Source organism: Phocoena phocoena, chromosome 2 (assembly GCF_963924675.1).
Source record: "Phocoena phocoena chromosome 2, mPhoPho1.1, whole genome shotgun sequence".
NCBI lineage: Eukaryota > Metazoa > Chordata > Mammalia > Artiodactyla > Phocoenidae > Phocoena > Phocoena phocoena.
This window is the reverse complement of record NC_089220.1, coordinates 12130066-12149618: the sequence shown is the minus strand read 5'-3', so window position 1 is coordinate 12149618 and position 19553 is coordinate 12130066. Positions and strand designations below refer to the sequence as shown.

The following is a 19553-nucleotide window of genomic DNA, read 5'->3' as shown; positions in this document are numbered from 1 at the left end:
ATAAACAAAACAATAGGAACAGATCCGTGGTTCCTGGGGTTCACGAGACAGAGAGTTCACTACTGGTGGGGTAATTTTATTGGGTGATGGAATTGTTCTAAATCTCGATTCATGATTACACAATTGTATACATCTGTGAAAATTTATAGAGCTAGGCACTAAAAAGGGTATATTTTACTGAATGTAAATTATACCTTATTTTAGAATGAAAAAAGAACAAATTGTGAAGTATAAATTAAGGAGGGACTCTTTTTACCTTCAACAGTTCTAGGTAGTTCAAACTTCAAACTGCCTTCACCACTTTCTAGCTATCACCAAATCTCCATATGGCTCCATAGGCCTCAGTTAAATCATTCGAAAATGGAGCTAACAATAGTAACTAACACACATTGAGTAATAAATGAATTTAGTTAGGTAAAGTGTTTAGAGTCATGCTGAAAATATAAGAATTCAGTAAATGCTACCGGCAAGTTCTACTACTACTATGATGATTATTTTGCTACCTTTGCTGTTGATGTTACGTAAACTACCCTTCCCAAGATTTTACAGATACATAATACTCAAATTCATGGCATGGCAGCAAATAAGATATGATTAAGGAGTAAAAAGTGAATGAGCAAATATGGTCTCCTTCCCCCTTAAGATTTTCTTTCATGATTTCTAGCATATTACTAACATTAGACCATTCTCTTCTATTACATTATAAGCTCAAATATATTTCTTTTTACTCAATCCAGAAGTTGTGTCAGGATAGGCAGAGATCATTTGGTCTCTTTCCATAAAATACTTAAGTTTTCAGATCACCTTTGTTCTTGCCTGGGTGATCTTAGAATCAATGCATTTCTGAAATTAAATTTTATAAATAGAAGAAGTGAAAATAACAAGTGATCTTCACTTCTTCGATTGTCAAACTAATGTCAATATTAGGCAAGCAGCTAGAACAATCCATCATTAGACTGTACTCCCTTTTTTTTTTTTAAAGGAGTACAATCTTCAGGATGAATTCCTTGAAAAAAAATCACAAAAAGTTCCGATAGATTAATTTGAAAAAATTGAGATAAATAAAGGATAAAAATAGTGATATAATCCATGTTAGCTGTTATAATACTGGGGCTTCTTTTGCAGTTTTTATCTTTGATGCTTCCTTATATAGAGTCTTTTCTATCCTTTCTGCCTTATTCTCACTTCCCCCCTGCCGTTTACTCTGTAGGACACACAATTTGGTTCATCCTTTAACTTTGCCATACTTAGAGGGGTTTGCCTGTATGATCCCACCATCTCACTGTCCCAATTCATCATCACCTGCTACATTTGACTGGCACACAAGTGGGTGCAGGATCAATTCTAGGCCAATTGAAGATACTCTCCTGGGGATTTGGAATTGGGCTGGCCCCTAGGAAATATATATAAAACTTTGACAGCAGTGAGGCAGCTTTAGGAAACTAGTCTGCATGAAAGGAAAAATAATTATAGATGTACAGAAAATACAGATAAGAGAAACAGGGTGAAATTATTCCCTGGGTTCTTGATGGTTCTCCATTTCTTACTTCTAATTCCTTCTTATAATCTGGCTTCACTTTTGTCTTTGGGTTCCACAACAAAAAGAAATTTAGTCTTTTTCCTTTAGCGAGGTCAGGATGGTTTCTATTTCTTGCACCTACCATATTAGAATAATATACCCTTTATCATTTTTAAACTATGGGTCTGTATCTCATGCCTGAAGATCTACTAGCTCAGTTCACTAGCTCAATACTCACACCTTCTGGAATTTGACTTTCCTGCTCTTTCCTCCTTGGTATTTACAGTAGTATATAAACTAGGTTGCCACATAGCATTTAATAGTAGACCCAATGGTAAACTAATACACTACATATCACATTTTTAAATTAATGATTCCATTTCATTAAAATTAATTGGTACCTGACTTTCTCAATACTATGAATTTCAAGTTCTAGAAAATGAGTTTACTTTAACTAAAGAATAATATAAATGCTATGTATGTCAGAACCATCTATCTATAATATAACTGCCAGGTAAAATACAGGAAGCCCAGTTAAATTTGAATTTCAGATGAATCACTAGTTTTTAGTAAGTATGTATATCCCAAATACCACAGGAGACATTAACATGAAATAACATAATTTTTTAACATAATAAATGTTTTTTACTTGGTAAATTTGTCAATCCAGACCCATGTGTAAAATAGTGAATTCAGATCATTCTTACCTGTATTTTTTGTAATGTTTTCTCTGGGAATATCAATCAACCAATAAACTCGATCACTGAACTTGAACAAAGAAGACATCAGAAAACAGTGTTTTACAATGTTAATAGCAACACTTATTTTGGCATATTCTACCCTATATTTTAAAAACTAAAATTAAACAAAAACATCCAATGTATATGTCCTTTACCCAGCAATTTCACTCTTGGGAATTTATCCTGCATTATACTCACATATGTGTGAAATGAAATGTGTTCAAGGATATTTTTCATCATTGTTTGTGAGAGTACAAGATTGGAAATAACTAAAGTATTCATCAGTTATGTGTAAGACTATAGCCACAAAATGGAATATCATACAGCCAAGCTCAGACAGCACAAAGCTGAAGCATTACTGGCTTGATGTGTCAGAGGACAGAACCTGCTGCTGACAGAAAATTTAGGAATGTAAGAGGAAAATCCCAGGCACAAGGGAACTTTAAAAACAATGATCTAAGAGTTAAATATAAACTCTGTCCATATCCTTGGGCAACACAAGTGCCGGGGAGATCCTCAGAAGGCCATGTGAAAAAAAAAGTCAGCAGTGGAAGTTAGTAGAACTGAGCAGAGATAGCAGCTGCTGCAACCATAGGTAAGACATTTTGCAATTTGTGCCAGGGCAATTAATAGCATTTTAGACCACCACCAACAAAAACATCAGCAAATTCTTATAAGAAAATAGCAGAATCCAGAGTTGTTACAGCTTATTATCTTCAATGTCCACTTTTCTCCCAAAAATGACAAGACATGGAAAGAAACGAGAACATGTAACTGATATTCAGGGAAAAGAAGATAAACCATAAACTGACTCAGAATGAGTTCAGATACAGACGAAGACTTCAAAGCAGCTATTACGAATATGCAAACGGATTTAAGGAAAATGTGTTAATGAGGGAATGGATAGGAAATCCAGCACCGAAATGAAAAATACAACAATAAAACGAAATGGAAATAGTGAGGCTGAAAAGTATAACTGAAATAAATATTTACTAGATGAGTTCAATAGATTGGAGATGGCAAAAGAAAGAATAAGTGAACTTAGGGCTTCCCTAGTGGCACAGTGGTTAAGGATCCACCTGCCAATGCAGGGGACACAGGTTCAAGCCCTGGTCCAGGAAGATCCCACATGCCATGGAGCAACTAAGTCCGTGCGCCATAACTACTGAGCCTGGATGCCACAACTACTGAAGCCTGCGTGCCTAGAGCCCATGCTCTGCAACAAGAGAAACCACCACAGTGAGAAGCCCATGCACCATAACGAAGAGTAGCCCCTGCTTGCCGCAACCAGAGAAAGCCCGCCCGCGCACAGCAACAAAGACCCAATGCAAATATAAATAAATAAAATAAATAAAGTTATTTAAAAAAAGAAAGAATAAGTGAACTTAGATATATAACAATTGAAATTATTCAATTTGAAAAGGCGGAAAATGATTAAAGAAAAATAAATGGAGCTGTAGAGATCTGTGGGTCAATAAAACGTGTTCCAAAATGTGCCTAATTGGAGTCCCAGTCAGGCAAAGAGACAGAGAAAAGGGTAGAACATTTCTTTGGAGAAATAGTGGTTGAAGACTTTCCAAATTCAATCCAAGTAGCCCAGAGAACCTCTCAGGGTAAATACAAAGAGAACATCTTAAAAGCACCCAGAGAAAAATAACACATTACATACAGGAGACAATAATAAAATTAATAGCTGACTTCTCATTCAGAAACAATGGTATCAGGTGACATATTCAAAATGCAGAATGACATATTCAAAATGCTGAAAGCAAATGAAGTCACCCAGCAATTCTATATCTGACAAAATAATCATTCAAAAACTAAGGTGACCACTAAAAACTACTAGAATTTATAAATGAGTTCAGCAAGTTCAGGATATAAGATAAATATACAAAAATTAAGTGTATTTTTTATACACTTGCAAAGAACACTCTGGAAATGAGAATAAGGAAGCAATTCTCCTTACAACAGCATCAAAAAGAATAAAATATTAGACATAAATTTAACAAAAGAAGTGCAGGGCTTCCCTGGTGGTGCAGTGGTTGAGAGTCCGCCTGCCAATGCAGGGGACACAGGTTCGTGCCCCAGTCTGGGAGGATCCCACATGCCGTGGAGCGGCTACGCCCGTGAGCCATGGCTGCTGAGCCTGTGCGCCCGGAGCCTGTGCTCCATAACAGGAGAGGACACAACAGTGAGAGTCCCGCGTACCACAAAAAAAAAAAAAAAAAAAGCAAGTGCAAAACTTATACTCTGAAAACTACGAAAAATTGTTGAAAGAAATTCAAGAAAATGTAAATAAATGGAAAGACAACCCATATTCATGGATTGGAAGATTACTAAAATGGTGATACTCCCAAAAAAAAAAAAAAAAAAAAAAAAAAAAAAAAATGGTGATACTCCCAAAACTGATCTACAGACTCAACACAATTCTTATCAGAACTGCAGCTGGCTTCTTTATCCTAAAATTTATCCTAAAAGTTTATCCTAAAATTCATATGGAAACTAGTGAAATTTATATGGAGACTAGCAAAAACAATCTTGAAAAAGAAGAACAAAGATGGAGGACTCACCCTTCTCAATTTCAAAACTTACTACAAAGCAGCAGTAACAAAACAACATGGTACTGGAATAAGGGTAGATGTATAGATCAAAGCAATAGATTTGAGAATCCAGAAATAAACCCTCACATTTAGAGTTGATTGATTTTCAGCAAAAGTGCCAAAACAATTCAGTAGGGAAACAGTAATAGTATTTTCAACAGATGGTGCTAGGATAGCTGGATATCCACATACAAAATAATGAATGTGGACCCCCCTACCCCACACCACACACAAAATTCAACTCAAAATATATCAAAGACCTAAATGTAAAAGGTAAAACTATGAACCTCTCAGAAGAAAACATAGGGGTAAATCTCCATTACTCTGGATTAGGCAATGGTTTCCTATTTATGACACCAAAAGAATAAGCAACGAAAGAAAAAATAGATACCTAATACTTCATCAAAAACATTTTTGTGCATCAAAAGACAGTATCATGAAAATAAAAAATCCACCCACAGAATGGAAGAAAATATTTGCAAGTCATTTGTCTGATAAGGGACTTGAATTGAGAATGTATAAAGAACTTTTACAACTCAACAATAAAAAGACAACCCAATTAATAATCTATATAGATATCTTCACAAAGAAGATATTCAAATGGCCAATAAACACTGTTGAGCAATGAAAAGATGCTCAACATCATTAATCATCAGGGAAATGCAAATCGAAATATAATGAGATAGCACTTCACGCCCAGTGGGATGGCTATAACAAAACAAAACAAAACAAAACAAAAAACAGAAAATAACAAGTGTTGGTGAGAATGTGGAAATTTGAACCCCAATATACTGATGATGGGTATGTAAAAGAGTCCAACCACTGTGGAAAACAGTCTGGCAGTTCCTCAAAAGGTTAAATATAGAGTTACCCTATAACCTAGCAATTCCATTTTCTAGTTATATACAGAAGAGAAATAAAAAACCAAAATTTCCACACAAAAACTGTACACAGAAGTTCGTAGCAGCATTATTCATAATAGCCAAAAAGTGGAAAAAACCCAAATGTTCATCAACTGATGAATGGAAAAACAAAATATGGTACCAAAACAGTGGGATATTATTTGGCAATAAAAAGAAATGAAGTACTGATACATGTTATCACATGGATGAACCTTGAAAACGTTATTCTAACTGAAAGAAGCCAGTCACAGAAGACTGCATATTATATGACTTCATTTACATGAAATGTTCAGAATAAGCAAATCTACAGAGACAGAAAGTAGATTAGTGGTTGCTTAAGACTGGGGAGTAGAAGGTAGAATGCGGAGTGATTGTCAATGGGTATGGGCTGTCTTTTGGAAGTGATGAAAGTGTTCTAAAATTAGATAGTAGTGATGGTTGCACTCTATGAATATACTAAAAACCATTTAATTGTACACTTTAAATAGGCAAATTGTATGGTATATAAATTATATCTTAATGAAGTTGTTACCCCCACACACAAAAAGGTGAAATAAAGGGGAAACAACTTCCAGAGAATTAATTGCCAGCAGACCTGCACTGTAAGAAATGCTACAAGTTCTGTATGCTGAAGACACTGGATGGCAATAAAAAGTAAAAAAAAAACAAACCCACATGAATCTTTTTCTTTTCTTAATTTCTTTAAAAAATGACTTTAAAGTAAAAAGTATAACAATGTATTATTGGGTTTAAACCACATACAGATGTAATATTACTGGACTAGCTGTTTTAAAAAACACATGCTAAAAGGAAGAGTATTCTTCCTGTTAATAACATACCACAAAATAAAATAAAATGTAATTACCAAAGTTAAATTAAAGTGAAAGATGCCCGTATATGTACTATTTATGATTCCCAAGCTTGGAGCAAGTCCTCCTGATGTGAACACGCTTAGAAATTCCTTTGAAGTAAGCTCAATTTCAGATTGGAAAAAACACTGGATTTTCTTCAGGAAAGAGAAAAAAAACAAGTAGTGACAATTTGATGGAGAGGAGCATATTTTACATTAATTTGAAAGTGAGGAGAGATCTATGAAAAGTAGATGCTGCTGAAGATTGCTATCTCTAGTAATTCTAGTCTTTAACTTGGAAAAAAAAATCTATTTTGAAAAGTACACTTTCAGAACCCATCAGCCTATTATGCCAGTGTCATCATAGGTTTCAATTCATCCTATAATAATCTTTTCTGTCATAGAAATGGTCATAGAGTTATTATGTTTAACAAACATAGACTCAAAGTCACATGCTATCACATGTAGAAATTCCTATTTTATTAAAATCATTATTTTGTGTCTAAATAAAAAAGCAAATGTATAAAGCAAAACTCATTTTACTGCATTTTTATTGAATATTTCCCAGTTTTGAGAAGGTATATGAAAAGGTAGCAATCACAAATGGTGGATTTCCCTGAAAACCAATATGGATAAGAAGAGCTTCATCTAACTTAGTTCTCTTAGTAGTTAAGATCACTCTGGGCAAGTTACCTATCTGAATTTCAGTTTCCCTATCTATAAAATGGGGAAACATGTTCATTTCAAAGATATTTACTGACCCCTTAGCATGAATCAGGCAGTGTTATAGGTGCTGGTGAAACAGAATTAAACCAAACAGGCAAAAACCCCTGACCTAATGGAACTTATTTTCTAATGGGGCTTGGCAGGGAGATAAACCCAAACCCTTTTCCTTTGTCTTCAACTTCTCCACAATTTATTGCACTTTGTTAAGATATTATATAAGCTCCCAATTCTAAGGATCCCTTTGAGTTACTCATCGTTGAGTTCTCCCATGGGTATGTGCATTGCATGTGTAAATAAACTCTGCTTTTTTTTGGGTTTTTTTGTTGTTTGTTTTTGTTTTTTAGGGATTTTTTGGCTGTGCCGTGAGGCTTGCAGGATCTTAGTTCTCAGACCAGGGACTCAACCTGGGTCACAGCAGTGAAAGCACTGAGTCCTAACCACTGGACTGCCAGGGAATTCCCAAACTTCATTTTTATCTCCTGCTTAATCTGTCTTTTGTCCGTTTGTTTTACAGGCTCCAGCCACTGAACCTAAGAGGGGAGGTTCAGTACTCCCCTACAGTACTTATCTTACAGAAGATTAAATGTCATAATGAACATAAAACATTTTGAAAAATGCCTGACACTTTATAAATGCTAGCTATTATTTCTACTAATACTTCTTCTAGAACTACCACATCACAACTATCCAAAAAGTAGATTATACTTCCCTTTCAAAAGGACAAAACTGAGGATCAGAGAGGTTAGGTAACCTGCCCTAGGGCACACATACCATATATGGCAGAACCAAAATTTGACCCCAGCTCTGTAGGTCTCTCTTCCTATAGAGCCCGTTCCTTTTCCATAATATTTAATCACAAATAGGAAAGACAAGTGTGGCTCAAAGGGCTTGCACTTGACAATAGTTGTAAATAAAAAACTAAATATACGTTTGGCATATTAAGAAGGAACCGGGAACTAAGTCAAAACAGACTTTAGGAAAATGTATTTGTCCTCATGGGGTGTTTTTCTTCGTTTTGTTATATTTATCATAGACTTTTAGACAATCTGTGAAATTTTTATTAATTTATGTTTTTGTTAGCATTTGCTGCATGACTATCTTAACAGTACATCTTATTTTGTTGTGTTTTTAAAAATTTTGCCATTATTTGAATCAAAGGAGTCAAATAATCCCCTACCCAAAATGACACCTGCAATGTGGTACTTGTTATAAAAGGGAAAGATTCTTTCCCAAGGTCATATGAGGTAACGTTCTTTCCCTAACAGGCTACATCTGTCAAACTTCAGATGGACAGATCAGAACCATAAAAAATGAAGATCATTACAGCCAGTCTTTTTTAAAAAGGGATGGAGCCATCTTAAAAAAAAAAAAAAAAAAAAAAAAAAAACGCAAACCACCCAGGGTGTTCAATGGCTAAATGAAATATTTTACTTGATCCAAGTGGAATGAAATAGAAAGGATAGAAAGGATTACTTATATCAAATTTCACCTCCCCAAGTCTGAAAATAGTAGAAGGTATTTGAAGAGAGTACACTGCTACTGGTTTCACCTACGCACTTAAAAGGAATATGAGGGGGTGTAGCACATGCTATTAGTGGACCTTACCAAGTCAGCAGAGGAAAGATACAACTTGATTATTTCATTCTTTTGGGGGAACCCTTCGCTAGCACAAGCAAAGCGTTTCTCCGTATCACCTAAATAACACAAACATATATATATATATATTTTTTTTTTAGGTCACTAATGAAGAATTTCCATTAAAAGAACCATATTTTTTAAACAGAAAATATTTTTTAAAGTATAAGAATTATAATTGTATATTTTAAATTCACATCACTCTAGAGAAAGTTTAAATCTTCCACTTTATTTTTTCATTTTAAAGATACAATATCAGGACACTAAAAAGAAAGGTTTGACTGAGCACTAAAATAAAATATAACACGTGCTAGGCTATGATACAGATTTTCAGAGGTGGCCAAAAACCAGTTCTTCACTCTTAAACTCCTCAACCTTGGTGAACATATAAAAGGGACAGAAGTTGGAGGTTGGAGTGAATTTATGTTTTGTTAGAGAGCTACTGATATGACTCCTCTCCCCAAAGGGTGGGAGTGTTGGGAGGAAGATCCCTCCTTCTTATCTTGTTCTAAAGTGAGTCTCTCTGGGAATTCCCTGGCAGTCCAGTGGTTAGGATTCTGTGCTTCCACTGCAGGGGGCATGGGTTCGCTCCCTGGTCAGGGAACTAAGATCCAGCATGCTGTGGCATGGCCAAATAAAATAAAATAAAATAAAAGAGTCTCTCATAGACAGCATAGAGTTGGATCATGTGTGATTATTTGTTTTTGTTTTTGTTTTTGATCATGTGTTTTTACCCATTCTGCCAATCTCCCAGTTTTGATTGGGAAATTTAATCCATTTGTAGTTAAAGTGATTACTGATAAGGAGAGACTTACTTCTATCATTTTGCTATTAGTTTTCTATATACCTTATAACTTTTTTGTCCTTCATTCCTGCCTTCTTTTGTATTTAGTTGATTTTCTTTTTGTAGTGAAACATGTAAATTCTTTTCATGTATATTTTATAGCTATTTCCTTTGTGATTACCATGGGGATTACATTTAACATCCTAATGGTATACTACCCTAATTTGAATTTATAGCAGCTTAACTCCAATAACAGAAAAACTCTGCTCCTTTAAAGCTCCATCCCCACTCCTTTCAGTTGTTGATATCATAAAATTATACCTTTAAATATTGTGTGCCCCCAAAACATGAACTAATAATTCTTTTGAATGCATTAGTCTCTTAAGTTATGTAGAAAACAAGATTTGGAGTTACAAACAATGAGAGTAACTTTTGTACTAACAATTTTTTTCTTTAGAATGTATTAGTCTCTTAAATCATGTAGAAAATAAAAAGTGGAGTTACAATCCATTGTTACAATATAATTACCCATATATTTACCTTTATTTCTCCCTACGGCTTTAAGTGACTGTCTAGTGTCCTTTCATTTCCCCTTACAGGACTCCCTTGAGCATTTTTTACATGGCAAATCTAGTGGTAACAAGCTCCCTCAGCTTTTGTTTACCTGGGAATGCCTTAATTTCTTCCTCACTCTTGAGGACAGTTTTCCCAGATATAGGATTCTTGGCTGACTGGTTTTTCTTTTAGCAATTTGAATATATCAGTCCACTGCCTTCTGGACTCCAAAGTTTCTGATAAGAAATCTGCTTATCCTTATCTAATTGAGGATTCTTTGTGTGTGGTTATTCACTTCTCTCTTGCTGCTTTCAAGATTCTCTCATTTTCTTTGGCTTTTGAAAGTTTGATTATAATGTGTCTTGGTGTAGGTCTCTGTCAGTTCATCTGACTTGGAGTTTGCTTAGCTTCCTGGATATATATATATATTATACATATTTATGCCTTTCATCAAATTTAGGAAGTTTTTAGCCATTATTTCTTCAAATAGTCTCTCTGCTCCTTTCTTTCTCTCTTCTGCTGTTACTCCCACAATGTGTGTTGGTCCACTTGATGGTTTCCCAGAGGTCTCTTACACGCTACACTTTTCTTCAACCTTTTTTCTTTCTGTTCCTGAGACTTGATAATTACAATTGTCTTATCTTCAAGTTGCTGATTTTTTTCTTCTGCCTGCTTAAACCTGCCTTTGAATCCCTCTAGTGAGTTTTTCATTTCAGTTATTGTACTTTTCAGCCCCTGCATTTCTTCTTGGTTTTGTTTCAGGTTTTCTATTTCTCTATTGATACTTCCATTTTGCTCATACATTGTTTTCTTGACCTTCTCCACATCTTCTTTGGTTTTGGAAGCAACTTTAACATGGTTGTTTTAAAGTCTTTGTCTAGTAGATCTGCCATCCAATCTTTCTTCAGGATAATTTCTGGTGACTTATTTTTTTCCTTTAATGGGCCATATTTTCCTGTTTCTTTGTATGTCTTATAATTTTCTGTTGAAAACTGGACAGTTGAATCTAATAGTGTGGTAATTCTGGAAATTAGATTCTCCTCATTCCCCAGGATTTGCTTTTTTTGGTTACTGTTTTTGTCTTTCAGGTTTCTAAAAAATTGTTGTAGGCTGTCTCTGTATCAAGGATCAACCTCAGGTGTAAATTTAAGGTCTTCTTAGGTCTTTTATGAGCCTGTGTCATTTTTCCCTGGGCATGTGTTGTCACTTTGTAATTTATCCCCTTAAATGCAGGTTTTTTTGTTTGTGTTTTTTTTGATAGTCTTTAATGTATGGCTCCCAAAGAGGAAAAACATGAAAAATAAAAAAGGGGGTAAAAAGGGCACTGGCCCTTTAAGTTCCTTGAAAATCTGTTCAGCTGAGGGAGAGGAGTTTGCAACAGGGGAGGTACAACAACAATGGCTGCCTGCCTCTTTGCACCTCTGTGATCAGAAGCAGCAATCAGAGTACAGATCCTCAATATTTGGAAGACAGGGTCCTTTTTGCCCACCCTAGCTTCTGCAAGCTGTGTGTGACTGCTCCAGGAACATGTGCACAGCTGCATGCCATGAGGCTGAGGGTGGGGCATGGGTAGTTTCTACTGTGATAAGAGTTGACAATGACTGAAATTAACTGCAACTTACTGTCCAAGACTTCCCCTAGAAGTTGTAAGCCTTCAGCAGACTCCAGAGTTCCAAAAAAGTTATATCAGACAGATTCAGCCAGTGCAGTTATTGTCCAGTTGGGGAGGCAGATTTCTTGTGCTTCTCACTCTGCCATCTTCCCAGAATCCTCTATCCCTTCTCCTTATCTTGAGTGTGAGGAAAGAGGCTGTGATGGGACCACTCATCAATGTCATATGTATTCCTCTAATCTGGGGCATAAATTCAGACTCCTTCTTGGAAAAAGGCAGGACTTGATTTGATGAAGAGGATAGGCCCTATCCCTTGCTAGACCAGCATAGCTATTTTCACAAGAATCCTGCTAAGTTATCTTAGAGAGAAACCCCCCTCCCCAACCTTTTTTTTAAATTAATTAATTAATTGTGGCTGCATTGGGTCTTTTGTTGCTGCACACGGGCTTTCTCTAGTTGCAGTGAGCAGGGGCTACTCCTTGTTGCCGTGTGCAAGCTTCTTATTGTGGTGGCTTCTCTTGTTGCAGGGATTTGTGGCGCACAGGCTCTAGAGCACAGGCTCAGTAGTTGTGGCGCACAGGCTTAGCTGCTCCGCAGCATGTGGGATCTTCCCAGACCAGGGCTCAAACCCGTGTACACTGCATTGGCAAACAGATTCTTAGCCACTGCACCACCAAGGGAAGGCCCCCCCCCCATCCTTGATATCTAACCACTCTCAATATCTACTCAAATTCCTCATCCCCTACCATCCACCCAAATGGTCATGCTGGCCTGCCCTCAGCAAGAATACTGTTTGGTTAGCTGAGCAAGAATCCTCCCTACTCTTGATGTCTCCTCTTAGTAATTTTCCATCCAAAGACACAATTTCCCCTACAATGAACCTGCTCCTTGGCTATAAATTCCCACTTGCCTATGTTGTATTTGGAATTGAGACTAGCTCTATACTGAGATCTTTTTTCCTCAATTGCAATTGTCCCTGAATAAATTGTAGTTTTACAGCTTTTTAAATATTGTCCAGCTCTGTTTTTCTTTATCTCAATGAAGTTGAAGTCAGATGCTGCAAAAGTACTGAAGGACATCAGAGGTAAGGCTAGATGAAGGGTGACTACAAACATCTTTTGTCACAAACATGGGTTTTGGTGGTATACAGTGGCAAAGTACTTCTTAAAAAACTGTATAAAGATGAGTAAGGGATATTTTAATATTACTTTTTAAAAAGTGCTTTAAATTTTCTGACCCATTTTTTTTTTAACACCTTTATTGGAGTATAATTGCCTTACATTGTTGCGTTAGTTGTTGCTGTATAACAAAGTGAATCAGCTATACCTATACATATATTCCTGTATCCCCTCCCTCTTTCATCTCCCTCCTACCCTCCCTATCCCACCCCTCTAGTTGGTCACAAAGCAACAAGCTGATCTCCCTGTGCTATGTAGCTGCTTCCCACTAGCTACCTATTTTACATTTGGTAGTGTATATATGTCAGTGTCACTCTCTCACTTCTTCTCAGCTTACCCTTCCCCCTCCCCATGTCCTCAAGTCCATTCTCTACGTCTGCGTCTTTACTCCTGTCCTGCCCCTAGGTTCTTCAGAACCTTTTTGTTTTTTTTAGATTCCATATATATGTGTTAGCATATGGTATCTGTGTTTCTCTTTCTGACTTCCTTCACTCCTCTGTATGACAGACTATATTCCATTGACAGTAATATTCCATTGTATATATGTGCCACATCTTCTTTATCCATTCATCTGTCGATGAACACTTAGGTTGCTTACATGTCCTGGCTATTGTAAATAGAGCTGCAGTGAACATTGTGGTACATGACTCTTTTTGAATTAAGGTTTTCTTAGGGTATATGCCCAGTAGTGGGATTGCTGGGTCATGTGGTAGTTCTATTTTCAGTTTTTTAAGGAACCTCCATACTTTTCTCCATAGTGGCTGTATGAATTTACATTCCCACCAACAGTGCAAGAGGGTTCCCTTTTCTCCATACCCTCTCCAGCATTTAGTGTTTGTAGATTTTTTGGTGATGGCCATTCTGACCGATGTGAGGGGATACCTCATTGTAGTTTTGATTTGTATTTGTCTAATGATTAGTGATGTTGAGCATCCTTTCATGTGTTTGTTGGCAATCTGCATATCTTCTTTGGAAAAATGTTGATTTAGATCTTCTGCCCATTTTTGGATTGGGTTGTTTGTTTTCTGGATATTGAGCTGCATGAGCTGCTTGTATATTTTGGAGATTAATCCTTTGTCAGTTGCTTCATTTGCAAATACTTTCTCCCATTCTGAGGGTTGTCTTTTTGTCTTGTTTATGGTTTCCTTTGCTGTGCAAAAGATTTTAAGTTTCATTAGGTCCCATTTGTTTATTTTTGTTTTTATTTCCATTTCTCTAGGAGGTGGGTCAAAAAGGATCTTGCTGTGATTTATGTCACAGAGTGTTCTGCCTATGTTTTCCTTGAAGAGTTTTATAGTGTCTGGCCTTACATTTAGGTCTTTAATCCACTTTGAGTTTATTTTTGTGCATGGTGTTAGGGAGTGTTCTAACTTCATTCTTTTACATGTAGCTGTCCAGTTTTCCCAGCACCACTTATTGAAGAGGCTGTCTTTTCTCTATTGTATATTCTTCCCTCCTTTATCAAAAATAAGGTGACCATAGGTGCGTGGGTGTATCTCTGGGCTTTCTATCCTGTTCCATTGATCTATATTTCTGTTTTTGTGCCAGACCCATACTATCTTGATTACTGTAGCTTTGTAGTATAGTCTGAAGTCAGGGAGCCTGAATCCTCCAACTCCATCTTTCTTTCTCAAAATTGCTTTGGCTATTTGGGGTCTTTGGTGTTTCCATACAAATTGTGAAACTTTTTGTTCTAGTTCTGTGAAAAATGCCATTGGTAGTTTGATAGGGATTCAACTGATTCTGTAGATTGCTTTAGGTAGTAGAGTCATTTCCACAATGTTGATTCTTCCAATCCAAGAACATGGCATATCTCTCCATCTGTTTGTATCATCTTTAATTTCTTTCATCAGTGTCTTATAGTTTTCTGCATACAGGTCTTTTGTCTCCCTAGGTAGATTTATTCCTAGGTATTTTATTCTTTTTGTTGCAATGGTAAATGGGAGTGTTTCCTTAATTTCTCTTTCAGATTTTTCATTATTAGTGTATAGGAATGCAAGAGATTTCTGTGCATTCATTTTGTATCCTGCTACTTTACCCAATTCATTGATTAGCTCTAGTAGTTTTCTAGTGGCACCTTTAGGATTCTCTATGTATCGTATCATGTCATCTGCAAACAGTGACAGTTTTACTTCTTCTTTTCTGATTTGGATTCCTTCTATTTCTTTTTCTTCTCTGATTGCTGTGGCTAAAACTTCCAAAACTATGTTGAATAATAGTGGTCAGAGTGGGCAATCTTGTCTTGTGCCTGATCTTAGAGGAAATGGTTTCAGTTTTTCACCATTGAGAACGATGTTGGCTGTGTGTTTGTCATTTATGGCCTTGACTATATTGAGGTAAGTTCCCTCTATTCCTACTTTCTGGAGATTTTTTATCATAAATGGGTGTTGAACTCTGTCAAAAGATTTTTCTGCATCTATTGAGATGATCATACGGTTTTGATCCTTCAATTTGTTGATATGGTGCATCACATTGATTGATTTGCATATATCGAAGAATCCTTGCATTCCTGGGATAAACCCCACTTGATCATGGTGTATGATTCTTTTAATGTGCTGCTGGATTCTGTTTGCTAGTATTTTGTTGAGGAGTTTTGCATCTATGTTCATCTGTGATATTGGCCTATAGTTTTCTTTTTTTGTAACATCTCTGTCTGGTTTTGGTATCAGGGTGATGGTGGTCTTGTAGAATGAATTTGGAAGTGTCCCTCCCTCTGCTATATTTTGGAAGAGTTTGAGAAGTAATGGTGTTAGCTCTTCTCTAAATGTTTGAGAGAATTCACCTGTGAATCCATCTTGTCCTGGGTTTTTGTTTGTTGGAAGAGTTTTAATCACAGTTTCAATTTTGATGCTTGTGATTGGTCTGTTCATATTTTCTATTTCTTCCTGGTTCATTCTCAGAAGGTTGTGATTTTCTGAGAATTTGTCCATTTCTTCTAGGTTGTCCATTTTATTAGCAAATAGTTGCTTGTAATCTCTCATGAATCTTTGTATTTCTGCAGTGTCAGTTGTTACTTCTCCTTTTTCATTTCTAATTCTGTTGATTTGAGTCTTCTCCCTTTTTTTCTTGATGAGTCTGGCTAATGGTTTATCAATTTTGTTTATCTTCTCAAAGAACCAGCTTTTAGTTTTATTGATCTTTGCTATCATTTCCTTCATTTCTTTTTCATTTATTTCTTATCTGATCTTTATGACTTCTTTCCTTCTACTAACTTTGGGGTTTTTTTGTTCTTCTTTCTCTAATTGCTTTAGGTATAAGGTTAGTTTGTTTATTTTAGATGTTTCTTGTTTCTTGAGGTAGGATTGTATTGCTCTAAACTTCCCTCTTAGAACTGCTTTTGCTGCATCTCATAGGTTTTGGGCCGTCATGTTTTCATTGTCATTTGTTTCTAGGTATCTTTTGATTTCTTCAGTGATCTCTTGATTATTTAGTAGCATATTGTTTAGCCTCCATGTGTCTGTACTTTTTACAGATGTTTTCCTGTATTTGATATCTAGTCTCATAGCATTGTGGTCGGGAAAGATACTTGATACGATTTCATTTTTCTTAAATTTACCAAGGCTTGATTTGTGACTCAAGATATGATCTATCCTGGAGAATGTTCCATGAGCACTTCAGAAGAAAGTGTATTCTGTTGTTTTTGGATAGATTGTCCTATAAATATCAATTAAGTCCATCTTGTTTAATGTATCATTTAAAGTTTGTGTTTCCTTATTTATTTTCATTTTGGTTGATCTGCCCATTGGTGAAAGTGGGGTGTTAAAGTCCCCTACTATGATTGTGTTACTGTCAATTTCCCCTTTTATGCCTGTTAACATTTGCCTTATGTATTGAGGTGCTCCTATGCTGGGTGCATAAATATTTACAATTGTTATATCTTCTTCTTGGATTGGTCTCTTGATCATTATTTAGTGTCCTTCTTTGTCTCTTGTAATAGTCTTTATTTTAAAGTCTATTTTTTCTGATATGAGAATTTCTACTCCAGCTTTTTTGATTTCCATTTATCTTTTTGAAATGACAAATGGCTGTCAGGAATATGCTGACACATAGTTTCAAAAAGTAAATCAGGACTCAGTCTGTCCATCCAAACTGAAGGTTCATTTGAACAATGAACATTAAATTAAATACCTTAAAAATGCATGCTGTGGAGAGAGCATTTTGAATATAGGCAGCTGGAAATGTTCACATTAGTATGTGATTTTGTTACTGGAAATCTCATAAATATATCATCTATAATAACTGTCATATCTGCAATACTTTAGAAACTTGAAAATGGAAATTTTTTTACTTGATTTAAATATTTCAAATGAATTTCAATGAAGTTTGGAACTATTTGCTTAAAATGGAAAAAAGTTGATTGACATACAGAAAGCTGGAAGCTTACTAAAATTTTTCCAATAAAAAGCTTTACAAAGTTGATAGATGGGATTGAAAAATGAGTATCATGATTTATTCATTAAGCCAACATGTATTTATCCCATTTATATATACAAAAATTTGCGAGATATATTTTTAATATAATAGCTAATTAAAGTCAAATACCAAAATAAATTGAATTAGAGCCAGATATTCAAATCTCTATAAACTTTGACTCCAAGATTTAAAAAAAATATTTATATCACATTTTCTCACCAAAAATCTTAAAATTTCAAAGAATTTTATGATGTTGATCAGTATAGTTTATAATAATTTTAAAAGATTATTTCATCCTTTTTCATCCCCTTTTAATTTCTGGTTTTTGTGTAGGTTTACAAGGTACACAATATATTAGTACAGTAGTACAAGTACATAATTTAAAAATAAATAGAAAATATTGGAGAGCCAAGCTTACACTTTTTTTTTTTCAACTGATGCAATGCATGACCAAAAAACTGACTTCATGACTGAAGATATGGTGTAAACTACTGTCATGGTCTTCTGTCTGTTCTCTCTGTCTCCCAGCTTTCCCTTCACCAATCTACTTTGCATAATGCTGCCATATTAATCTTCCTAAACTGTAGCTTTGAGATGTTACTCCCCTACTCAGTCATCTTAAATGACTTTCCAATGAATATAGACTAAAGCCCAAATTCCTTAGCTTGGCATTCAAGTACCTCTATAATATAAGCCAGTTTCCTATCTTTCCAAAATATTTTACTTCTTCTATTCCTTCATTCAAGTCAGAATGAACTATTTACTGCTCCCATCATGTTCTGTGGTTGCCTACCTCTACGACTTTATTCATCACTTACCTGATGTTGTCTTTGTAGGATGCTCTTCCCCATGCATGTACAGACATTTGGGGGACAAATATGGATTGATATCTTTCATACAGTGTTTTCTCTGACTCACTCCATCCCCTGCCTCAGTTGGAAGTACATTCTCCCTTCTCTGAAATCTCATAAGTTTGCCAGTGACTATCCAATCTTTGGTTATGTCCATACTTGTGTAATATATTCTCTAGTGGAATATAGGAACTAGAACTGGTTCATCTCAGAACTCACCCAATTCTGCAACACACCCATGTATAGAAGAGAGCCTGAGTCTCTCCAACCACTCAGTCAACAATTTTTTGACCATCGACTATGTTCTGGTAGATCCAGTTCAGGATACTACAGAATCTATACAATCTGTACAAATGGAGGTGGATTTGTCTTATTCCTTTTGCAAAGTTTTACACCATGAAAGTCCTATTGGGCAATTTAATCCATGTATTAATTTCAGAAAATTCTCAGTCTATTAGCCTATAATTCAGTTTACAATTCATCATACATGCAACCATTCATGGAGGAAAAATCAAAAAGATCTATCCAAATAATTCAAGTTTCGCAAATATAAAATGTTCCTTAAAATTTAAATATTCTATGACTTATAAGTAATGAAATACTATAACAAAAGAAAAGTCCCGATGTACACAATGATATTCTTAGAAACCTCTGGACCAGAGTACAATAGATAATACCTGGGGAAAACTGGAAGATAAGGTGAAGAAGAAGTACTAAAAGAAAAATATTTTAACTGTTAGTGAGGAAGGGGTATAAAGGGGAAGTCTTGAGAAGATATTCTCTATTTTAGAGAGTAAAAAGAGTCTGAAACTTACCTTTATTATATGTTATTCCTGATGAAAAATCAAAAATGTTCAAAAGTAAAATCGTAACATATAAAAGTGGCAATTCCATCTGTTGGAAGAAAAAAGAATTATTTCCATTCAATTACTCTGAAGATACTTTTTAGTTCCTTTTGCTATAAACAATGGCATAGTAAAGAAATCATCTCTTCTTTGAATTAAAAATATTTCTCACTTTGTGACAAAAGCAGACAACAATTGACTAAGCTCTACACTTACTCCTTAACTGGTATTAAAGATATTTATAAATATAATTATTGCAAACTAAAGAGCTGTATCTCAGGGTTTTCTGCAACTGTTAGAAAGGCATGATCAATTCTACATCTGTGTAAAACACAACCTGACT

General features: G+C 35.4%; 1 protein-coding gene across 1 annotated transcript in view; it reads right to left on the bottom strand.

Annotated features, from left to right (window-relative positions):
* CATSPERB (cation channel sperm associated auxiliary subunit beta) overlaps positions 1-19259 on the bottom strand; it is a 129292-nt gene extending 110033 nt beyond the window's left edge. Inside the window, exons 1-4 of the mRNA XM_065871639.1 lie at positions 19181-19259; positions 8943-9031; positions 6627-6767; positions 2227-2287 (exon numbers count right to left, since the gene is read on the bottom strand). Coding sequence (XP_065727711.1) covers positions 2227-2287; positions 6627-6767; positions 8943-9031; positions 19181-19259 — 370 coding nt within the window. The remainder of the gene's footprint in view (positions 1-2226; positions 2288-6626; positions 6768-8942; positions 9032-19180) is intronic.
* Between the last annotated feature and the right edge of the window lie 294 nt (positions 19260-19553).